Source organism: Emys orbicularis, chromosome 8 (assembly GCF_028017835.1).
Source record: "Emys orbicularis isolate rEmyOrb1 chromosome 8, rEmyOrb1.hap1, whole genome shotgun sequence".
Classification (NCBI taxonomy): domain Eukaryota; kingdom Metazoa; phylum Chordata; order Testudines; family Emydidae; genus Emys; species Emys orbicularis.
In genome coordinates, this window is record NC_088690.1 from 92,629,930 (window position 1) to 92,653,867 (window position 23,938).

At 43.8% G+C, this 23,938-nt stretch overlaps 1 protein-coding gene across 1 annotated transcript in view; it reads left to right on the plus strand.

Moving 5' to 3' along the window:
- Positions 1-23,938, plus strand: part of UBTD2 (ubiquitin domain containing 2) — a 125,397-nt gene that overhangs the window by 39,366 nt on the left and 62,093 nt on the right. Inside the window, exon 2 of the mRNA XM_065410084.1 lies at positions 20,706-20,942. Within this exon, the coding sequence (XP_065266156.1) occupies positions 20,706-20,942 (237 nt within the window). The remainder of the gene's footprint in view (positions 1-20,705; positions 20,943-23,938) is intronic.

Below are 23,938 nucleotides of genomic sequence, written 5' to 3' on the forward strand. Positions count from 1 at the left end.
TGTTAGCTTTGAGGTTTGCAAGTTTATTTTTGTGCATTTCTTTATGGAACTCATGCCTCTCTCATGCTAAAAATGTTAGTGGCTTCGCAGTGAATACTTGAGCTAGAACGTCACATTCTTTAAATGCAGGAAATAGGGACCTTGGTCTTGTGATTCATATCATATCACTAATATGTTTGTCCAGTGTAAATGTCATACTTCTATGAAAAGTTACCAATATTACTATAATGTGCTCTGCATGGTGCTACATATTGAGATCAGTAGGAAACTGAAGCTAGTGCGGAATCAACAGCTTTTATTAAGCAGTTTCACATCAGGAGCACATTATGTTAGTACTGTTGGATCAGTGCTTACTGAAAAGAGCTTTCCATCTAGAATTCAAGACATCAGCATTGAACTAAAAAGCCCTACATTGTTTGGAAGCTGGTTAGCTAAGGGTATGTCTACACTACGAGGGTATTTCGATTTCAGTTAAATCGAATATGTGGAATCGATATTGCAAATTCGAACGTGTGTGTCCACACTAAGGACAGTAATTCGACTTTGTGAGTCCACACTAACGGGGAAAGCGTCGACATTGGAAGCGGTGCACTGTGGGCAGCTATCCCACAGTTCCCGCAGTCCCCGCTGCCCATTGGAATTCTGGGTCGAGCCGCCAATGCCTTCTGGGTAAAAAAAAAAAAGGGTCGAGGGTGCTTTTGGGTAATTGTCGTCATCCGTCTGTCACTACCGCCCTCCCTCCCTCCCTGAAAGCGCCGGCGGGAAATCAGTTCGCGCACTTTTCGGGTCAGTGACAGCGCGGACGCCACAGCACTGCGAGCATGGATCCCGCTGCGACCATCGCTGCAGTTGTGGCCGTTGTCAACGCATCGCAGCTCATCATCGACCTTTCACTGAGGCAGATAGAGAGAAATCAGGCGAGGAGGCTACGGCACCGGGGTGAGGACCTGAACTCCGAGAGTAGCACACGCCTGTCTGAAACCACGACACCCAGTGCCGAGGACATCACGGTGACAATGGGTCATGTGGATGTTGTGGAACGGCGATTCTGGGCACGGGAAACAAGCACGGACTGGTGGGACCGCATAGTGCTGCAGGTCTGGGACGAATCCCAGTGGCTGCGAAACTTTCGCATGCGGACGGGGACTTTCCTTGAACTTTGTGAGTTGCTGTCCCCTGCCCTGAAGCGCAATGACACCCGGATGCGAGCAGCCCTGACTGTCCAGAAGCGAGTGGCCATAGCCCTCTGGAAGCTTGTAACGCCAGACAGCTACCGGTCTGTCGCGAACCAGTTTGGCGTGGGCAAATCTACCGTGGGGGTTGTTGTGATGCAAGTAGCCAACGCAATCGTCAAGGTACTGCTCTCAAAGGTAGTGACCCTGGGATACGTGGAGGTCATCATAGATGGCTTCGCCGCGATGGGATTCCCAAACTGCGGTGGTGCTATAGATGGAACTCACATCCCTATCCTGGGACCGGACCACCAGGCCAGCCAGTACATTAACCGAAAGGGATACTTTTCAATGGTGCTGCAAGCACTGGTGGACCATCGGGGACGTTTTACAAACATCAACGTCGGATGGCCGGGCAAGGTTCATGACGCTCGCGTCTTCAGGAACTCTGGTCTGTTTAGACGGCTGCAGGAAGGTATTTACTTCCCGGACCACAAAATAAGTCTTGGGGATGTGGAGATGCCTACAGTGATCCTTGGGGACCCAGCCTACCCGCTAATGCCCTGGCTCATGAAGCCCTACACTGGCGCCCTGGACACTGAAAAAGAACTGTTCAACTACCGGCTGAGCAAGTGCAGAATGGTGGTGGAGTGTGCTTTTGGACGTCTCAAGGGGAGATGGAGAAGCTTACTGACTCGCTGTGATCTCAGCGAAACCAATATCCCCATTGTTATAGCTGCTTGCTGTGTGCTCCACAATCTGTGTGAGAGCAAGGGGGAGACCTTTATGGCGGGGTGGGAGGTTGAGGCAAATAGCCTGGCATCTGATTACGCCCAGCCAGACAGCCGGGCGATTAGAAGAGCCCAGCGGGACGCGCTGTGCATCCGGGAGGCTTTGAAAGCTAGGTTCCACAGTGAGCAGGGTAACCAGTGACTTTTAAGTTTCTGTACAGAGAAGCTGAACCTGCCCCCGTTTCTTTACCCAGTTAAGGATGACTATCCTCTCCAGTTACAGACCCCCTCCACCCCCTTCCAAAATAATAAAATCAGTTTTATTTTGTTATTGAACACCGTTGTCTTTAGTACTGTTTTCGCGGGAATGTTTGAAACCTGGGACGCAGACTGTGGTGGGGAGCGGGTGTAGTGTACTGATGCAAATGATCCTTCTAAACTCCAGGAATGACAGGATTCGCAGTGGCGGACTGGTTGTTTCAACGGAGCCTGCCAGCCCTCCTGAGCGGGACTGCGTGTATGTGGGGGCTATGTGACTTTATGGCAGGGGGAGGAGGGTTACAGATCCCCTGCTGCGTGGCTCTGTGATCCAGGACAAGGACCGCTGCATAAGATCTGTAACTGCCCTCCCCCGCCACAAAGTCACAGAGCAACCAACCCCCCCTGCCCCCCACAGAACATGAAAACCACCTCCCAGACTGACCAGGGTAACTAGTCACTGCACTGTGTATGTGCCCTGCTGCTGGACCAGCCCCCGCCTCTGTACCCTGCTAAAGGTGACTGTCCTGTCCAATTACCAAGCCCCTTCCCCCCCTTCAGACAGACTCTCCCTCAAAAGAACCTGACTGAAACAGTAATGAACAGAAACGTATTTTTTATTAACAACCAGACAGGAAACTGGGGGGTGAAAGTTGGACGGGGGCTTGGGTGAGGCGGGCAGGAAAGGACTTTTCAAATTTTGGGGAATGACAGCCTTCTGGTGCTTGAGCAGTCTGCAGGGGTGGAGTGAGAGTTTTCACGGACTCTGCCGCCCCTCCTTCTTGGGACTTTGGGCGAGGGGGGTATGGGACTTGGTGGCGGGGGAGTGCGGTTACTGATAGACTGCAGCGGGGCTCTGTCCTCCTGCCTCCGTTCCTGCAGAACATCAACAAGGCGCCGGAGCGTGTCCGTTTGCTCCCTCAGAAGTCCAAGCAGCGTTTGAGTCGCCTGCTGGTCTTCCTGCCGCCACCTCTCCTCACGTTCCATGTGTGTCCGGTGCATTTGGGACAAATTCTCCCTCCACTGGTTCTGCTGTGCTGCCTGGGCTCGGGAGCAGGCCATTAGTTCTGAGAACATGTCCTCTCGCGTCTTCTTCTTCCTCCGCCTAATGTGCGCTAGCCTCTGGGAGTGTGATGCCAGGCTGGGTTGGGAGACAGTTGCAGATGTGGCTGTGGGAATGAGGAAAAGGCAGTGAATTCCTCCGAAAGATAAATGTAGTTGTGAACCAAGAACATAGTCTTTCTCTGTGAACAAGACCATGAACCACACCTATCACATGCGCACTCAGGACAAGGTCGAATTTTCGAACCTCGCCTTCAGTGCCTGGGCTTTTGCACTGCCGATCTGGGAAGCGGGGCAGGACACGGTACTCTCTGTAGCAGGCAAACATGGTAAGCCGTAGACTTGTGGCTGCTTAAAACTTTAGGAGTACCACTGGCCTCCTTTCACATTGAAAGCACTGCCAGTCTCTGCTGCCAGCAATCGGCCAAGCAGGAACTCTGGCCCTGTCCCACCCCCTCGCGGATGTCCCAGGGAAAGATCCCTGTATGCTGCCCCTCTCCCGCCCCCACCGCGTGGCTGTAAACCAGCGGTCACAGTTCTGTAAAGGAACTTGTTGCAAGCAGTCCCAATACTAACAGTCCCCTACCTAATTCAAAGCAGGTCATCATGAGCGACATAACTCTCATGAGGATCCCGGACACCGAGAAGCAATGGATGCTTCGAGAAAGCCTGCAGAGACCGGGGCCCTATGCCGCCATGCTATGCAAGGCAATGATACCGGAGTACCTGCTTGTCTCCTGGCGCGGGAACGTCTCGTACTTCGGAGGACCCAGTAAGGCCGCTCTCCCCAGGAACCTGATGAACAGGCTTTCCCATTACCTGCAGGAGAGCTTTGTGGAGATGTCCGTGGAGGATTACTGCTCTATCCCCGGACATATAGACAGGATTCTAATATAGCTGCAGTAGCAGGGACTAAAGAGAGGAGCAGCTTGGGCAGCAGAATCATGCACAACTGGACACTGTTTGATTTTTTTTAAATAGTTGTTACTGATTACTTAAGCGCCCAGGGGGAAGAAATCATGAATCACACATTGTTCTTAGTCTTAATATTCCAGTTTTGCAAAAAATAAAGGTTTATATGTTTAAAGCACTTACCGCTTGATCCTTCCCCTGAATCTGTGTCCGGGTTACATGCTGGGGAGGGTTGGAAGGGGATCTCTGTAAGGGTGATGAAGAGCTCCTGGCTGTCGGGGAAATCAGCTTGGTAAGCGCTGTCGACTGCCTCGTCCTCCTCATCTCCTTCCTCATCTTCCCCGTCCGCTACCATGTCCGAGGAACCGGCCGTGGACAATATCCCATCCTCAGAGTCCACGGTCAGTGGTGGGGTAGTGGTGGCGGCAGCACCTAGGATGGAATGCAGTGCCTCGTAGAAACGGGATCTGTGGGGCTGGGATCCGGAGCGTCCGTTTGCCTCTTTGGTCTTCTGGTAGCCTTGTCTCAGCTCCTTGATTTTCACGCGGCACTGCGTTGCATCCCGGCTGTATCCTCTCTCTGCCATGGCTTTAGAGATCTTCTCATAGATCTTTGCGTTCCGTCTTTTGGAGCGCAGCTCGGAAAGCACGGACTCATCGCCCCACACAGCGATGAGATCCAAGACTTCCCGATCAGTCCATGCTGGGGCCCTCTTTCTATTCTGGGATTGCACGGCCATCTCTGCTGGAGAGCTCTGCATCGTTGCCAGTGCTGCTGAGCTCGCCACACTGTCCAAACAGGAAATGAGATTCAAACTGCCCAGACAGGAAAAGGAATTCAAATTTTCCCGGGGCTTTTCCTGTGTGGCTGGTCAGAGCATCCGAGCTCGGACTGCTGTCCAGAGCATCAACAGAGTGGTGCACTGTGGGATAGTTCCCGGAGCTATTACCGTCGATTTCCATCCACACCAAGCCTAATTCGATATGGCCATGTCGAATTTAGCGCTACTTCCCTCGTTGGGGAGGAGTACAGAAGTCGAATTTAAGAGCCCTCTATGTCGAACTAAATAGCCTCGTGGTGTGGACGGGTGCAGGGTTAATTCGATTTAACGGCGCTAAATTCGACAAACGCCTAGTGTAGACCAGGAAGAGTCTCTGCCATCCTGCCACAGTTTAGATCAGCAGAGGCACTCAAGCTGGAGTCCCTTCAGTATGAGAAATGGATCTGCCAGCAGGATGTTCTCTGTGAATGGGTCACTTGACTCCCCACCTTGCCTTTTAATCTTCTCTTCCCTACCCCCCGCCTCCCGATTTTCATGGAAAAGAGACCTGAAGATTATAAAGGTTTGGGTTTATTTTGTTGGTTTTGGTCTAAGGAGTCATCTTTATGAAACTTTAAGCAGTCTTGAGTCTTTAAAAGTTGTCTCATACCTACGTTATATATATTGTATTGGTGTCCTTGTGTACTGGCTTCAGGCATGAGTACTTGAATTACATGGGAAAGTCAGTGGCATTTCTTTAAAAGAAAAAATATTTAGCTAAATGCACTCTTCTATTTATAACAGTATATTGCTTTCATTTTTAAAATGGAAAAGGTGTCTGCACAGTGTGCTGGATATTATAACTACTCAATTTGTGGCAAAATATAGATCTGATGTACAACAGATGTCCCTGCCTATCACTTCATTGAATTCCTGTTGACCTTCTGTGGTGTATTTGAGAATCTGAGATAGCTGGTTGCTCAACCATTATGCTGCCATTATAAGCTTCGGTCAACATAAAAGCAAAGCTTTCTTTATAAGACTTCCAGCTTAGTTTAATCTTATTTTGATCTTGCTGCAAGCACACAAATTGGTGGTTGTTAGCATTTCCATGCAGGGGAAACACTTTGAACATCTTGAATTGTAAGTTATTTTTAACGAGATATACGTTTTATTTCAGCTCCCAGTAAATGTCAATTATTTTTTCTTTAAATCCTTTCCCTTGTACCTCATAAAAATGATGGTTGTGCAACAATTAAAATCCTGGGCCAGATCGGCATTCATTTGCAACAGGAAGCGGATGGTCTGATTCATGACTTCAAAACTACACTATCTGAACTAGCAGATGAAGGCCAGTTTATGCTGTTGGCTTAGAATGGCAAGCAGGCAGTAGCATAATTGTCAGCATAAGATTTACTAGTCAGTGGAACTGTGTACTCTGCAACTCCATCTGATACGTCTAACGCTTCTCTATTAACTTAATCCATGAGAAAATATAAAAGGCATTTAATGCTGTTTTTAAAAAAATGTTTTCTTGATGAAACTGCTGAATTACATTCTTGGCGAGAGACTGAAAGCAATACATAGTTTTTAAGTAACCTCCATGCAAGCTTTCTCTTGCATTCCTGAAGAGGTTACTAATTATACTGAATGAATTGTCTTAGGTACTGTGTGGTGTTTTCCCCCTTGAAAGAACCTGCATTTATGCCAGCATATTTATTTTCAGCTGTGATCCTAAATTTAAATCCAGCTCTCCAGAACTGATCCTAAATTTAAATCTAGCTCTCTAGAAGTAAAAATGTGCATTTTGCTGTCTAGCACAAACAATGGTGGTAATTACATTCAATAGGAGCATGTGATTGCTATTGACCTCAAAAGAAGACTTCCACTTCAGGATTGTAAGTGGTTCAATTTTGAGGCTTCTGCTACATGTCTTTATCCTGGGCTAACTCTTGGTCTGTCCTAGCATTCCTCAAAGGCCTTGTCTGCTGTAGCATTTTCCCAGTGTCTCTAGCACGTGCTACCAGTGGTAGCAACTTTATAAGCTCTAGTGTAGGTAGTATTAAATGACAGCTGAAAATGCCTACACCCAATCTGTCGTGGCGCTTGCACCATAGCACTGGTGCAGCTGGTTGAAGAAATGCTGAAAATAGTGTATCCGTACAGACTAGTGTTGCTACACAGACAATATAGCTGGGAAAGCAAGGGTTTCTTACAAGTTTAATATGGTTCCTTCACTGCTGATGAGAGGATGCTGGAGCATCATACATGTATCCTCTTCCCCATCATGGCTGAGAACATGCCTGATACATTGGCAGCTGTTTGTAAGACTAAGGAGTAGAGGAGTTGGGTGTCAACCCTGAACTTGATGTAGTGAGTCTGCAAGATGTCCCACTCCCTAACAGTCCCAATCTTTCAGAAGAAAGGAGTTGAACTTTGTATTGCGAGTTCTGTTAAGAAGATTAGAGATGTCTTGTTCGTTGTGCTGCCATTAGGCAGGCAGCCAAGCAGGCAGGCCTGGAAAAAAACCTAATACTTTTTAATCTTAAATTTACAAATTAATAATAAGTAGACTCACCCCCTGGAAAACATGGTATTGGTATTTCCCGGTACTAATTCAATAGTTTCTATCCAAGCCACTTGGCTTTCGAGCTCCTCCCTTGATTTGAGTCATAGAATCGTGGAGAATTGTGCCCTTTGATATTTTTTTATTGGCCTGTTGTAATAAATTGATTCAGGGCATTTATAAAGTTCACGTTATTTGTCTTTAACTGCTGAGCACTTACTTTTGTGATGTCTTGGAACCACAAACGTTATTGTTGTCATAAAAATCTGGATGGGTAGATGATACAGAGGGACCGACCCTTACAGTTTTTATGGATAGCTGTCTTGCTTTGTCTTGGGAGGTGGGCTTTCTTGTTATAAAATTGATATTGCCTCCAAATGTGAGTCCAATATTACAAGCAGCTTTTCATGCTCTATACCCCTCACTTGCTGCCCTATTTCTTTGGCAGATCTTCACAAGGAGACACTAGTGGTGGTGAAGGATGAAGAATAAAATGTAATTACTGGTAACTCTTGAGTCAATTTCCTCTCTTTGTCACCACACTTTTATGCACCCTCCTCTTCCCTTGTGCTTTATTTCTCAAGCTGTGAAATAAACCTTCAAACTGATTATGCAGTGATTTATGGCCTTGTGTGCGGAAAGGAGGGATGGAGAGGAGGAAAGGGGTGCATGCTTATTTGACTTTTAGTTGTGTTCAGCTGCTAATAATTACCAATATACTTTACTTTTTTTTTCACCAACTAGCAACAACTGCTCTATCATGCAGTCAATGTACCTTTAAGGGGGAAAAGTCCAGATAAACACTGAGATTCCTTATCCTTCCCTCCTACTTCCATAGCGATGCTTGCCCGTCTTTGTGCCCCAGTTCTGAGAACAGGTGAGCAGCTGTCTTTCTGATTGCACAGTGCCATTTGCCGTGCTGGCTGACCGCATAAGGATGCCACAGATAATTGATTTCCCTCCTCTGTGAAGAATGCGCACATCATTTAACACTGGTACATGCAATGTCTGGCAGACTAATCTTGTAGGGAGTGCAAGCCTTGATTCAAGTACACAGTCCATTGTCTTCCACTGTGTCAGTCTCATTGACTTGCTTTAAAAAAAACCAAATCATTTCTGGTTTTTGCTGAGCTTGTTGTGTGTGGTTCCTCTTTGTGAGGTTTATTACTCTGAAACATTTCACTCTGTGATTTCATTTCCTGGCATACTCACTTTTACAATTCATCTCATCTTGTCATTTGTCTTTATACTGTGTGCCTTACGTTTTATGGCAAATTAATTGGAATGGATCACTCCAGCTACCATCAGAGAATGCCATCTTGCTTACCTTCTTTGGTCCCTTGCCACACACACACACGTATATTTAGCTTCTAAATTCATATACTTGCCAGTCCACGAGTTGATATAATATTTGAAACATAGTGACCTCAGTAGAAAGTCTCTTGGTGTGTGCATATGTTTTCTCCTCCCAGGGATCCTGTGGGAAGAGAACACCTCATTGAGCCTCATAGGGTATGTCTATACTGCAATTAAAAACCTGCGGCTGGCTTGCGCCAGCTGACTCAGGCTCACAGGGCTTGGGCTAAGGGGCTGTTTAACTGTGGAATAGACATTCAGGTCCGGGATCTAAGACCCTGCGAGGTGGGAGGGTCCCAGAGCTCAGTCTATACCACAATAAACAGTCCCTTTGCCCGAGCCCTGCGAACTCAAGTCAACTAGCAGCTGTGATTTTTCAGTGTAGATGTACCCGTAGGCTATCTACTGTTGATCTTGCATAGTAACTCTTGGCCCTCAGTAAAAACAAGAATTCATTAGAACAGTTAAGATTGAGAGTGTTTCAATGGTGTCCAGTTTACATCTTCCACCCTAAACACTGTAGTTGTTTACAACAATTCAGTCCTTAAAAAAAAAAAAAAAAAAAAAAAAAAAGGCAACTAATGTTAGAATAAATGAACAGCTGAGGTTTTCAGCCAGTTCTCCACTTCTGTGAGATCTTTCTCTGTATATTATCCCCTCAAGTATTTAAGCTGTTGACCTAATGTAGTAGGGTTGCCAATTTTCTACTCACACAAAACCGAACACCCTTACCCCACTCCTCAGAGGCCCCGCCCATGCCCCACCCCTTCTCCAAGGCCCCGCCCCTGCTCGCTCTATCTCCCTCCCTCTGTTGCTCGCTCCATCCCCCCCCCACTCTGTCACTCACTCTCCCCACCCTCCCTCACTCGCTCATTTTCACCGGGCTGGCTCAGGGGGCTGGGGTGTGGGAGGATGTGAGGGCTCTGGCTGGGGGGTGCGGACCCCAGGGTGGGGCCAGAAATGAGGAGTTCAAAGTGCAGGAGGGGGCTTCAGGCTGAGGCAGTGGGTTGGGATGCGAAAGGGGGTACGGGCTCTGACTGGAGGTGCGGGCTCTGGGGTGGGGCCAGGGATGAGGGGTTTGGGGTTCAGGAGGGGGCTCCAGGCTGGGACTGAGGGGTTCGGAGGGTGGGAAGGGGCTCAGTGCTGGGGTTGGGGCGTGGGGATGGGAGTGAAACTCTGGCTGGAGGTGCGGGCTCTGGGGTGGGGAACCTTTTTTCTGTTACGGGCCATAGACCCACAGCAGGCACTCGCGGCTCCAGCCCCATGGGTGGGGGCGTGGAGGCTCAGGGCTTACTCGTGCAGTGGGGCAAGCTGGCATTTGTGGCTGGATGAAATTAACCACAGAAATAGCCCACGGACCATAGGTTCCCCTCTCCTGCCTTAGGCATAGAGCCAGAAGAGGGACATGCCAGCTGCTTCCCACGGCCTGCTAGCCCCGTTGCCCAGTGCCATCAGCCGGGCCGTCAACAGCCCAGTCAGTGGTACTGACTGGAGCTGCCAGGATCCCTTTTTGACCGGGTGTTCCGGTCAAAAACCGGACACCTGGTCACCCTATAATGTAGGGGGGGAAATCTTTGCATTTCTCAATTCTTTTATTCTTGTGAACCAAATTTCTATAGTGAGTCTTAGTATTTTTTTCAACCACAGTGGTGTAATTCATTTAGTAGTAGTGTTAAAACTGTGGATAATATGAGAAAATGGGCAGGATTAATAGTAGCCCAGATAATATATCAAATCTTACAAAATATGTAAGGAGAAAATGGGGCACAAATACTTCCTAAAATAAGTCTCTTTATTCCAACTCTATTCAGTGGCAAAGAAAAAATTTCTTTGAGGTTATTTCTTGTTGAAATTTGGGAATAATAAATTCAGTTTTCTAAAAGGACTTTGAGTTGGTAATTGCTCCTCAATTTAACAGCAAGAGAATTTTGTGTTCAAATAACATTTTTGATCATTATTTATATTCATAATTGTTTCAGATTTTTATTTAATGCAAAGTTAGCCTGTTCTGACCTATCTCTTCTTGAAGCTAATATTCTCTTCTGTCTTTCAACCTACTTATCCCCAGAGAGGATGTAGTGATTATTTCACCAGTTATACTTGGGTGTGTACAGTTTAAGCAACTGAACTTAGTTTTCTCTGCCAAACCCTCCCCACTAGTTTCATTCTCCATTGCTATCAAGGTCAGTAGGTTTCCCTGCCATGAAATCCAGCTTTACAAATGTATTCCACTCTCTTCTATACAGCCAGGCAGTCACTGGATCTTGTCCCTTCCTCTAGTACACTGATTAAAATCTGTCCCCCTCCTTCTCATTTCAATTGCTTATAACCTTGTGTTTCTTGGTCATCGTCTATCTTAACAACTGTAATGTTCTTCTGTTGGGGTCTTCCTGCTTCTCCCCACCAGTCCATCCAAAATGCTGCTTCAAACCCCTGCCCTCTCCCAACTGTTGTAACCGTTTGTCCCTGTGTCACCTCCCCCCCGCCCACCTTTTCATACATATCCCGCCTTAACATACTGTTTTTATGTAGCCTCCATTGACGTTCTTTGAAGTATATATTGCACCCGAGGGGGGAAACATAAAATAATTTTGACTTTGTGAAGTGAAGCACTGAAGTTACAAAATGCCAGGATTTTTATTTAATTCAGTGCACGGGATGCATGGTACTCAGGGAGTGAATAGTATTGGGTATTGAATGAATCTGTTTGTATGACCCCTGCCTAAGTTGTTCCAGAAGTTGGAAGGGGTGTAGTGAATGAGGCAGGGGACTGCAGGAAGGAAAAGGATGGTCTCATAGGTAAGGCAGTTGAATGCCACCCTGGGAATTGATTCTATCCTTGCCTCTGTCAGAGTTTTTATATGGTTCTGGGCAAGTCACCTAAATCAAAAAATTCATTCATGTTCTTCATTTTCTGGGTACCCAGCTCAAGACCTCTGCAGTCTGATTTGTAGAATTGCTGAGCGCTCTCAACTACAAGTGAGGTCAGTGGGAGATTTGCTTTGAACGTGTAATGCGCAATAAAATGTAGCGTGACCAGATGTCTCGTTTTTAAAGGGACAGTCCCATTTTTGGGGACTTTTTCTTATATAGGTGCCTATTACCCCCTACCCTCTGTCCCGTTTTTTCACAGTTGCTATATGGTAACCGTAATAAAATGCCAAGTGCTGTGTGAAAAATTGGGTCATGTGCTTCTCAGATTGGGCATCCAAAATATTTGACACTTGTCAATTTTGGCTTTAATCTCTGTGCGTCTATTCCCCAGGTATAAAATAGGGATAGGTACAGCCTCACCTCATGGAGGTGGTGTGAAGATAAATTCATTAATATTTGTAAAGAATTAAGATACTACTATCTGAGCTTCACAGCAAAACCCAGGAGAAAATTACCAACTTTTATTCAGTATAGGGTCTAATGATGTGAAGTTAATAGCACACCTACATAGTGTTGAGGATCAAAAGATATATTGAATAGCTATCCATTCAGTGAGGATTGTCCAATCAGTGCACAGGACAAAGGAAAGGGTCTTGCAGAAAAAAATAATGTCCTCAAATAATTAGAGACTATCCTAATTCATGCACACAAGGGCCCCAGACTACTTCTGGCATTTCCTAACCATTAAGTGTTTGACTTTGAAACCTTAATGTTCTTTTAATGTGGGTTTTGTTTGTAATTTTCTAGGTTTTAAAAAAAGCAACATGGAAAAAATGGGTGCTTTTTCAGGAGAACAGCAAAAGGCACGTGACACCAGGGCAGTCATCCTCCCTTCTCAAATTTCAAGTTCCTGTTGCAAAGAAAGGAGTCACTAGACTACAGCGTCTCAGTGAACAGTTTGAAGAATATTTTAGTGTGGGCAAAAAGTGTTTTTCCCTAACCTCATTCTAAGAAATTACCAAACTATTTCTGCTGAAATGTTCTGGAAAAAATCAGCCTGAGGTAGACACTGAGCATGGAAAATTTGAGCCCAGCTGGTTAAAATTTGGCAAAATTATAAGCAATTGAAAATGGGGTGGTGGTATGGAATGTGTTGGGCAGCCCTTAACTAAGGGTCGGCTACTTGTGCTGCTTCTAATGATGAAAATCAATATATTTTGCATATATCTTATGACTGTCCCTCCACTGAAAAATTGCTCCTCTTTTCTTCAATAGTCTGTTTTCATGATTTGATTGAACAGTAAATTCTTGGGGCAGAGACATTATCTTATTTGATTGTAAGGTGTCTCACAACTCTGGTGCTCTATAAGTAAAGTTGGAAGTTTGAGTTGAATTTCTGTCATTGATAATGGGATAACAGTATTCAAAATGAGACTTTTTTTTTTTTTTTTGGTCAAGATTAATCGGTTGCTTCCCCTGATCTGGTCTCACAATAGGAGAATTACTAGATCACACTGAAATTGACTTAGCAAGCATGATCCTAATAAAATGAAACAACTTTACCCATATAATTTGTGAAATTCACTTAAGAAACAGAGGTGACTATTTTGGGCTTTAGTCTGGATGGATTTATTAAAAAGTCCATAGTTGATAGTGCAGAGAGCTATACTGAATAAGTCAAATTGATGACAGTGAGGAAAAAAACTTCATGATAGTCTGCAGAGGGCTGGAAACAGTTTGTCCTCCTGAAAAATAAGATTCCATAACTTTCCAGAAGCAAAGATTTAGTCAAGCAGTTGCAGTCTTCTGAAGGATCCGCCACTGTCCAAAATATAAAGCAAACTAGATGGACCACATATTTGTTCTGTGGTGGTGAATCCGACTTCTGGGACTATTTGTCTGATGCATATGCTTTTAGTGTATTCACGATGGAGATCATTTTCTTTGGGTCCAAAGGTTTAATATTTGTACTTGAAAAACTATTTTTTGTTGAGAAGGATTCATGTTTTTGGTTTTATGTGTGCGCATGCTGATGTGGAAGAGAACATTATAGTAGTTGTATGAGTTTTTAGCCAGAAGACTTGGAGGAAGAGATTAACATTTCACATCTGCAATTGTCAGATGTATCTACTATAAATCTTTACTTGCACCCCCCACGAGTCAGCATTCTAGATTCCCCAGCATCTGTCTTGCTGTTTTTCACCTCATGCTGTTTTCTGAACCTGGGAAATTCACAGCACTCCTGGTAATTAGCTAGAAAAGACAATACGTTTTGATGGATTTTCTATTAGGAAAATGTCCTAAATGAGACTTTAGTGGCTTTAATAATTGTGTGTGCGGAATGTGTGAGAGTGGTGGGGGGTGGTTCTCAGGGGCCCTGTGATTCATGCTCTAATTGCAACATGAAACCTGGGTTTGATTCTTGTGGGAGGGGTGCATCTTGAAATGGAATTACGGAAGAGAGAATAGGCTAATCCCCAGAGGGTAAGGAACACTTTTCGTGTGTTTCCAGTGACTCCTCACACCGTTTTAGGAACAGCATTGACAGGGCTGAAGAGGAGTCCCATCTGGTCAGCCTCCACTGAAAGAAGGCTTCTGTGACAAGGGGTCTCTGCGGGAGAGGGAGAGGTAGCCGAGGGAAGAGGACCTTTCATCCTTGAAACTGCAGTGCTACACAAAGAATACACAAATTTATAAATGTCTTTGTGCAGCAGCCTGTATCTTGACCAATACTTGTAAATTTGACATTGACCTCTTCACCCTGAACTTATGTTAGGGATGGACAAACTTTTTAAAGTAAGACGCAGAAATAGACAATCTGTTCGATTATATTGAAACCCAGTCACATCTACTGCTAGACTTCAGACTCCCTGTTTGACACCTTTAACCAGACCTAACTTCAGCATAAAAATGAAATAAACAGTGAAAATAATAATCACTGGCTAGATCATGTTGTTTACTGTGTTATGGTAGCTGTATTGGTCCTAGGATATGAGAGAAGGGTGGGTGAGAGAATCTTTTATTAGACCAACTTCTATTGGTGGAAAAGACAGAGACCAGTGAGCTCTGTGTAGCTCAAAAGCTTGTCTCTGTCTCTTCTGCCAACAGAAGTTGGTCCAATAAAAGATCTTTACCACTTTGTCTCTAGCTATATCATGACTGTTCTGCCCACATAGGAAGGATTGGGCTATCTTGCCAGGTCGAAATTGTTCTAGAATGGCAGTAACAATAGGCAGAAAGAATAGATCTTCCATGCTGTCCTCCTCATCTAGTGCAGACCAGTTTTGGGGCCAAGGAAAGTGGGGGGGAACTGAAGTGAGCATAGGAGTGGCGAATAGATTGCCTATTCCAGTGCTGTAATACACTGTTGGATTGTTTGCAAAAAAGACTCCGTATTTGCAGAAAAAGCACTGTTAAAGAGTTGCAGGAAGTGCCTCTAACCCACTTTCATAATTAATGTTTGGGGGAGGAGGGAGAAGATCCTGTGGGATAAATTAGCATTTGTTGGGTTTATATGCAAACAAAGATTAGGCTAGCTAATGTTAAAGCAAATATCCATTGACCCAAACTGCCTTTTCCTTGCCAGAGGTAAGATTCCATTTAGAATCTGATGCTCTGACCATTTGTTTAAAAATGACATGTTTAATTGGTCTTTTAAGTTTATCTGGTGAGATACATTTTCATACGTTGTCTGCAAACCACTTTTCAGGAAACAATTAAAGTTTTAACAAGCTTGCTTTTAGCATTTCAGAATCTGCTGCCTAACTAACACCCACATCTATTTGGTCTGAACTGCATGTGTCACCATTGTTCCAGACTGAGCCACGGTTAGTTTTTAGCTGCATGTGCTCAACAAAGACTTGGAACATTAATATCTGGGCTTTGCCAGCAAACTCAGTGTCTGTTTTGTAAACAGTTACATTTGCTGTTCTAAAATCTGGTAGATAGTCAGCACTTTTAAAGCAAATGGCACTAGTCCCATGTTAACTAAAAGCAATAAATGTATATGGTCAATTAAACTTCTGAAAAAATATCAGTTTTGCAATGACAACACAGCCTGTGTGCTGAGCTGCTTTGGTTTTCTGGTGGTTTCATTCTTGTTGGTCATTGGTTTTATTGTTATCTGACTTAGTCACAACTCAAACCTTTCCCCTGCTTTTTTTTAATCTGGAGAACATTTGCTGTACCTACATATATTATGAAATGTCACCTTGCTGTCTGAAATTCTTGTGAATATCTCATTTTAACGAATTAACATTCCCAGATCCTAAAACATGAATGTCAATTTGAATTCATATTTAAAAGAGGTATTATATTGGCTGTGTAAAGTCAAACTATATAACTGTACTACCAGTAACCTTGGGTGTGTTTCTTCATTCTTTAAAGAATGTGTGTGGATATAGAAGTCTTTCTGCAGTGCCAGTACAGACAATGAGTAAATTAGGCTTCCTAAATAATCCTATTTGATCTTCTAAAGCCATTTAAACACTCCTTTTTTATAAAGGAAGATAATTCATGTATATGCTGCCGCCTTCTACCAGCAATGGAAGGCACATTCCATTTTCATGTGTTTTTGGTTTTAAAGTAGCATCTAGCTTTCACTGGTCAAGAGTAATAGAAATATCTGTGGTGGATGGGAATTAAGGAAGGAAGGGACATGCCTGGAATAAAACAGCCACTCTTTGAAAATACTACTGATACCAGAAACTAAGATTTTCAATTTGTTTGAAGTTTTAGGGAAAGCTCTGATTTCATTCCATTGGGAGTCAGATTATTTCATGTTTTCGTAATCTTTCATAATCTGGTAAATTGTTCGTGTTCTTTGCACTACAGTAGAACCTTAGTGGGTCCCCTGTTAAAAATGTCTTCATTGTAGCTGTGTGTGTGAAGGGGAGGGGTTATGGAGAATATTCTGATGTAAATTGCAGGTCTAAAACATGTGGAATAAAGTTGAGAGGGACATGGGTTTTGTTTTGCTTGTGCCATAATCTTTGCCAAAGTGAGCAGAGTGTGGGAAGAAGGGAATGTCACTCACCTCACCCCTTGTAAATGTAGATTTGTAGAACACTAAATATAAACATTTCTCCTGTTCCATCAGTGCTTTGAGATTTTTAAAGACTAATAATTAGCAGCTCTATTAAACAGAAACTATTCCCTGGACCTCAGTGGCACAGCAGCTGCAGAGTCTTATCTTGATCAGAGGCAATTTGGCTTCTGTAATGCAGAGGTGGGGTGACAGATTAGGTCTTTTACTGCCTCCCTAACCAGACAGTGATGTTTGTGATTCTTCCACAGTACTGGAAATGTAAAGGTTCCTTCACTAAGAACATGTCAAGGGAATCTTCCCACCATTATATGTGCTGGTCTTCTTGACTGACTGACTGACAGACTTGTGTAGAATACTGCTTAGAGGAGACAAGCATACAGCATTCCTCACCCATCATATGTCTGTGCCTCACATCTAGAATATTTAGTTTCAACCACAAACATCCTTACATTTGGCTGAAGGACATTTGTTTCCCATGTAAACACTGAACTACATACTCAGTCCTGGTATTTGACCAGGGTAGGAGTTCTTGTTGTTTTTCATTGCTTTCCCATACTGCTGTCAAGGGAAATGACCCATTTTGACAAGGCTGGTACTGCCAGTGATGGATTCAAATACCACTTTTTCAAATTAAACTTTTACTGATAGAGAGAGGCTTTTTTCCTCCCTCATGAGATCGTTTCCATCATGCCCCTGCCCTCTCTACGGTTCAGAAGATGTTTTACCAAAAAAAAAAAAAAAATCCAAGATCAGTACAAGGTTTCACAGTTGTGCAGTTTGTACACAAGGCAAAAGTCCCAAAACAACTTTTGGGCTGCCCCAAAATTTTAATATATTTTATGAAATATTTAGAAAAAAAACAGTTAGTCCTAAGGATTTGTGTGGTCCCAATCAAATACTCAAGGAGCTGACTGAGGAGATAGCTGAGCCATTAGAGATTATCTTGAAAAGTCATGGAAGACGGGAGAGATTCCAGAATACTGTAAAAGGGTAAATATAGTGCCAATCTATAAAAAGTGAAATAAGGACAACCCGGGGAATTACAGACCAGTCAGCTTAACTTCTGTACCTGGAAAGATAATGGAGCAAATAATCAATTTGCAAACACCTCGAAGATAGTAAGGTGATATGTAACAATCGGCATGGATTTGTCAAGAACAAATCATGTCAAACTAACCTGATAGCTTTCTTTGACACGGTACAAGCCATGTGGATGGGGGGAAGCGGTAGACTTGGTATATCTTGACTTTAGTAAACCTCTTGATACTTGATACATATGACCTTCTCATAAACAAATGAGGGAAATGCAACCTAGATGGAACTACTATAAGGTGGGTGAATAACTGGTTGCAAAACTTTTCCCAGAGAGTAGTTATCAGTGGTTCACAGTCATGCTGGACAGGCATAACGAGTGGGGTCCCGCAGGGATCAGTTCTGTTCAATATCTTCATCATTGATTTAGATAAAGGCATAGAGTGTACGCTTACAAAGTTTGCAAATGATACCAAGCTGGGAGGGGTTGCAAGTGCTTTAGAAGATAGGATTATAATTCAGAATGATCTGGACAAACCGGAGAAATGGCCTGAAGTAAATAGGATGAAATTCAATAAGGTCAAATGCAAAGTACTCCACTTAAGAAGGAACAATCAGTTGCACACATACAAAATGGGGAATGACTGCCTAGGAAGGAGTACTGTGGAAAGGGATCTGGGTGTCATAGTGGACCACAAACTAAATATGAGTCAACAGCGTAACACTGGTTCAAAAAAAAAAACCTGAACATCATTCTGGGGTGTATTAGCAGGAGTGTTGTAAGAAAGACATGAGAAGTAATTCTTCCGCTCTACTCTGCGCTGATTAGGCCTCAACTGGAGTATTGTATCCAATTCTGGGTGCCACATTTCAGGAAAGATGTGGACAAATTGGAGAAAGTCCAGAGAAGAGCAACAAAAATGATGAAAGGTCTAAAAACATGACTTATGAGGGAAGATTGAAAAAATTGGGTTTGTTTAGACTGGAAAAGAGAAGACTGAGAGGGGACATAAGTTTTCAAGTAAATAAAAGGTTGTTACAAGGAGGAGGGAGAGAAATTGTTCTTAATCTCTGAGGATAGGATGAGAAGCAATGGGCTTAAATTGCAGCAAGGGAGGGTTAGGTTGGACATCAGGAAAAACTTTCTAACTGTCAGGGTGGTTAAACACTGGGATAAATTGCCTAGGGAGGTTAGTGGAATCTCCATCATTGGAGATTTTTAAGAGCAGGTTAGACAAACACCTGTCAGGGATGGTCTAGATCAGTGGTTTTCAAACTGCGGGTCGTGACCCAGTACTAGGTCGTGGAATGTAAGGCACTGGGACAAGGCAGCTCTGGTCAGCACCGCCGACCGGGCCGTTAAAAGTCCCGTCAGCAGTGCTGCCTGGTTAAGGCAGGCTAGTCCCTACCTGTTCTGACACTGCGCTGCGCCCCAGAAGCAGCCAGCAGCAGGTCCGGCGCCTAGGTGGGGGGGCCATTGGGCTCCGCACGCTGCCCCTGCCCTGAGCTCCGGAGCTTGTGCACCTCTGCCTCGGAGCCTGACCTGCTGCTGGCCGTTTCCGGGGCACAGCGCGGTCCACGGTGCCAGGACAGTCAGGAAGCCTGCCTTAGCACCCCCGCTGTGCTGCTGACCGGGAGCCACCTGAGGTAAGCCCGCACCCCAATCCCCTCCCACACCCTGAACCCCTCCTTCCTGGCCCCACCCAGCAGCCCTCACCCCCGCACCCCAAACCTGTGCCCCAGCCCTGAGCCCTTCCCACACCCCAAATCCCTCATCCGTAGCTTCGTTGGGTCGCGGGCATCAACAGTTTTCTTCAACTGAGTCACCAGAAAAAAAGTTTGAAAACCACTGGTCTAGATAATAGTCCTGCCATGAGTGCAGGGGACTGGACTAGATGACCTCTCGAGGCCCCTTCCAGTCCTATGATTCCATGAATCATTGTGGTATCTGAGTGCCTAGGAAGAGAGGGAAACTTTTAGGCTTCCAAAATAAACAGGGTTCTTTATTGTTATCTTAATGATGATTCTGCTGGGCCAATTGCTCACAAACCCAAAGTGATAATTTCTTTGATCACCAGCACATGCTTACATATTGGGTGGTTCTTCACAATGCCTAAAAACTGAACAAGTAGGCCTAATATTATGTCAAGAAACCTTTATAGTTCCTTTTTAGCAGTCTCTCCATTAAACGAATATTGCTATAATTAAAGTCAAGCAAATCCTCAAATATTTCATGTAAATGAAGTATCCACTATCGGAAAGCTTGTAAAGTTACAATATGTTCTTTAGAGATTTCTGTGTCTGCACTAAGATTTTAGTCTTGGAGTCATAAATACTTTAAAAAGCTGAATAAACGCAAAAAGGGAAATAAGATGTACAAAGAGGACAATAAAAAAATACTTTGTTTTATAAAACTCTTACATTTAGTAGTGGAGCATAATTTGTGCAGAACTCATTGCTGGCAGAATAGAAAAGAAAGATCCTGATGTAGTATTGCCTCTGTGACAGTAGGATGCTGCTAGTTAATATGCTTCTCTCACTGTATAGCTGCTGTAGCATGCTGAAAGATTTCTATTGTTTTATGAATAAATCATGCAGGCTGGAGCAGATGGCATAAGGAGTGAAGAGACCGTTACCAGGGGAGCTTGGAGAGAAGTTCAAGGACACCCAGGGAATCTTTAGACATTTAGAGAGGCAGGTATAATTGGAGAGTGGAAGGGAAACCCCTGAAAGAATTGAACAGTGAAACCTGAAGGGGGGGGACTTTGAAATGACCAGAGAGCCTTGAAAAAGGAAATAGAGCAGTGTAGGGAATATGTGCAGGTTTGGAGAGATTACAGTGGACCGGAGTTTCCAGAAAGAAAGCTGAAGTTGCTCACAACTAAAATATAACCAGGTTGACTTTAGTAATGTGTGTTTGTCTCTTTTTCTACAGTTGCTTTAGGTCGTAATCAACCCCTGAAAAAAGAGAAACCAAAATGGAAAAGCGATTACCCAATGACAGATGGACAGCTGCGCAGTAAAAGAGATGAGTTTTGGGACACAGCACCAGCTTTTGAAGGCCGCAAGGAGATTTGGGATGCTCTCAAGGCTGCTGCACATGCGTTTGAGAGCAATGATCATGAACTGGCACAAGCAATCATTGATGGTGCAAACATAACGCTACCACATGGTAGGTTTGTCTGAGATGGACACAACCTCAGCAAGAATAGTAACAGGGTAAATGGGAATTGAAGGCTTGTGAGTATAGTTTACCATCTGGGAATAAATTTATGAGACGCACAATATCCTAGAAGTCCTTGTTTGTTGATATGACTGTCATTATCAAGTGATCTTTTTCTCTGTTTACCATATTGATGCTGGAAGAAACCAGAATTTTGCTGGGATGCAAAAGGGCGCTGACAACATGTAGATCTTTCTAGTTAGCTGAGTCTCAGATGTATGCTGTTTAAAATGTGTATTAACACTTGCACTAAGGGCATGACATACAAAGGCACGCTCTGTTTCAAGAGTTTACTTCAGAATACCCACGTGTGATTTCCAGTACAGCTTTATCGTACTTTTAAAAGCCACCTCTTCTAGGCAATCATGTTTGTCTTCTGGTCTATAACTGTATATGACAGATTTCATGGTGTTTTAATTGATTCTTCACTGGGGAAGAAGAACATCTAAAACACCTAGTAGTGTTTGCAAACTGCTTTGAGATCTCGGATGTGCCTATTTCATGTGTTTTCACTTCTACTCAATCTGTAGTTTGACTTTTGATCTCCTTCTTGTGAAGTTCTCTTCTTTCCTTACATACAGCGTTCAGCGTAAGAAATAAACTGCTTCTCATGTTCATTGTTTTTAAGTTTAGTAGGATTTTGTTCCGTTCTAGTTTTTCTAAGGATTGTTGGTAGTAGAGGTAGAGGTTTGAATACCCACTTTCAGGAAATCAGGGCTTCTAGGAGTGTCTCTTGCTGTAGCCTGTTGTATACACTGCAGCTAATAACACTTCAAGACGGTGTTACTATTTGCATTGTATCCGTGTGTTCACTTTCTCTCGCTCACTCTCAGCAGTTGGATTCTTTCAAGGTTGTTGAGATATGAAAACATTTTTTACTAGAAGGTGATCTGTTCTGACTGTCCCTTTAACACATCCTCTTGAAAACGAACAAATAGAAGGGCTTTCTCTGCAAGCACAACCTGTTGCTTTGATTGAAATCCCAAGTGAATTAATATAGGTGTCCCAAGTGAATTAATATAGCTGTCCTTAATTTAAAGTACGTGTGGCTAGAAGAATCCTCAGGCAATCATTTTCAGAATCTCCCAATGCTATACAAGACAAAGGAGACTCCAAGTTCTCCTGTTGATTAGATAGCAACAAAAACAGTTTGATCCCCCCCAACAGGTATCCCAAGCCAAACAAATCTGAGACAGGTAAAATACTCCCATGTCTTGCCTGGTACAATGGTCCTCATGTAGTGTGCCAGTGCCCTCTTTGCAGAGCATGTTGTTCCAGCAAAAGTAATTTTAACCCTAAACAGACCTTTAGTAGTTCCACTAGGCAGGCTTCAACTGAGTCCTAGTGGTTATGGTTCCCAACTGTCCACAGTTTTCATATGCAACAGGAGCAGTGTTTTGAATAAGTGATTTGTGTGGATGGGAAGGAGTCAGAACTACCTAATGTGGTACTGATTGATATCTTAAAAGGCCTCTCTAGACTTTGGCTTTTCATTCTGTGTTCCTTTGTCATAAGCAAGGTCCTGTGGACTCCGCACCAGTGTGCTCCTAAATTCTGCCGCAAGGCTTCCTTGGTTTTGCATGTCAGTGTGGAATTCTGTAATAGTTTCAGTTAAATTCAAAAATTGATTTAAATCGTGAAATGAAATGATATATTATTGAACTATATCATGTATTGTTTTGCTATCAAATAGAATTATTTTAGTGACCCTTAAATTTTAATGTGCTACTGGATTTTTGTATTTGCAACATACACCTCTACCTCAATATAACGCTGTCCTCAGGAGCCAACAAATCTTACCGCGTTATATTGAACTTGCTTTGATCCACCGGAGTGCGCAGCCCTCCCTCCGCCGCCGCCCCCCCCCCCCCCCCCCGAGCACTGCTTTACCGCGTTCTATCCGAATTCGTGTTATATCGGGTCGTGTTATATCGAGGTAGAGGTGTATAAACTACATTATAGAAGTTATAACAGAGGAAGATGGATATCTTGGCAACCAAAGAGGGGACATTTGGGGCTTTTGTCACTGAGGGGATTGTAGATTCACTGAACATTTCTGCCAAAATGATCAGTTGAAATAATTAACAGTTGAAATGTCAACATCTGCTGCGATGAATGGTACCAGTTAACATCTGAGAAGCTGTTTGAGTGTTTGCGGACTTGGGAATACAACAATGCATTGGTTTGCACTTAGTTTCCATTTTGAAGGTTTTTCTTTGCAACCGAAAGGATCAGTAGGTTCACTGGTATCTAATTTATTTAATTTTTATAATAAAATTGTCACATAGATTGCCTCTCACTATGTGTTCTTATAATTTTAACCTCTGTTCTCTATTACCTTCATTCTCCTTCCCTTGCATTTATGACACTCGTTAAGTCTTTTTTTGTAATTGGATTTTAGGCTCTGTGGGATAGGGACTGTCTCTTAGGCTATGTCTACACTTAAACCACCCCATCCCACCCCTGAAAGACACAAGTTTTGCCGTGACAAGCAGAAGTGTGAACAGCGCATTGTCAGCAAGAACGCTCTCCTGCCGACAACAGAAACACCACTCGGTGGTGGTGGAAGTTTTGGGTTGGCAGGAGAGCCAACAAACAGCGGCTACACTGCACAACTTTTAGCAGCACAGCTGTAGCCACACAGCCATGTCGCTAAAATCTGTGTAGTGTAGACATAGCCTAAATGTGTGTGTGGAGCCTAACACAATGCGGCTCTGATCCTGATTGAAGCTTCTGAGTGCTACCATAATACAAATGATTAATCAAAACATAATTGTTTTAGAAAATGAACGCTTGAATCCCGGAGCACATTTCTGCAGTGAGAGGTGGATTCTGTGTCAAATTCAATGACTGGATTATACAGAACACTGATTATGAGATATTTTGACAGCATTAGATCATGCATTCAGTTTAAATTTTGCACAAGGGTACAAATGAATTGTCAC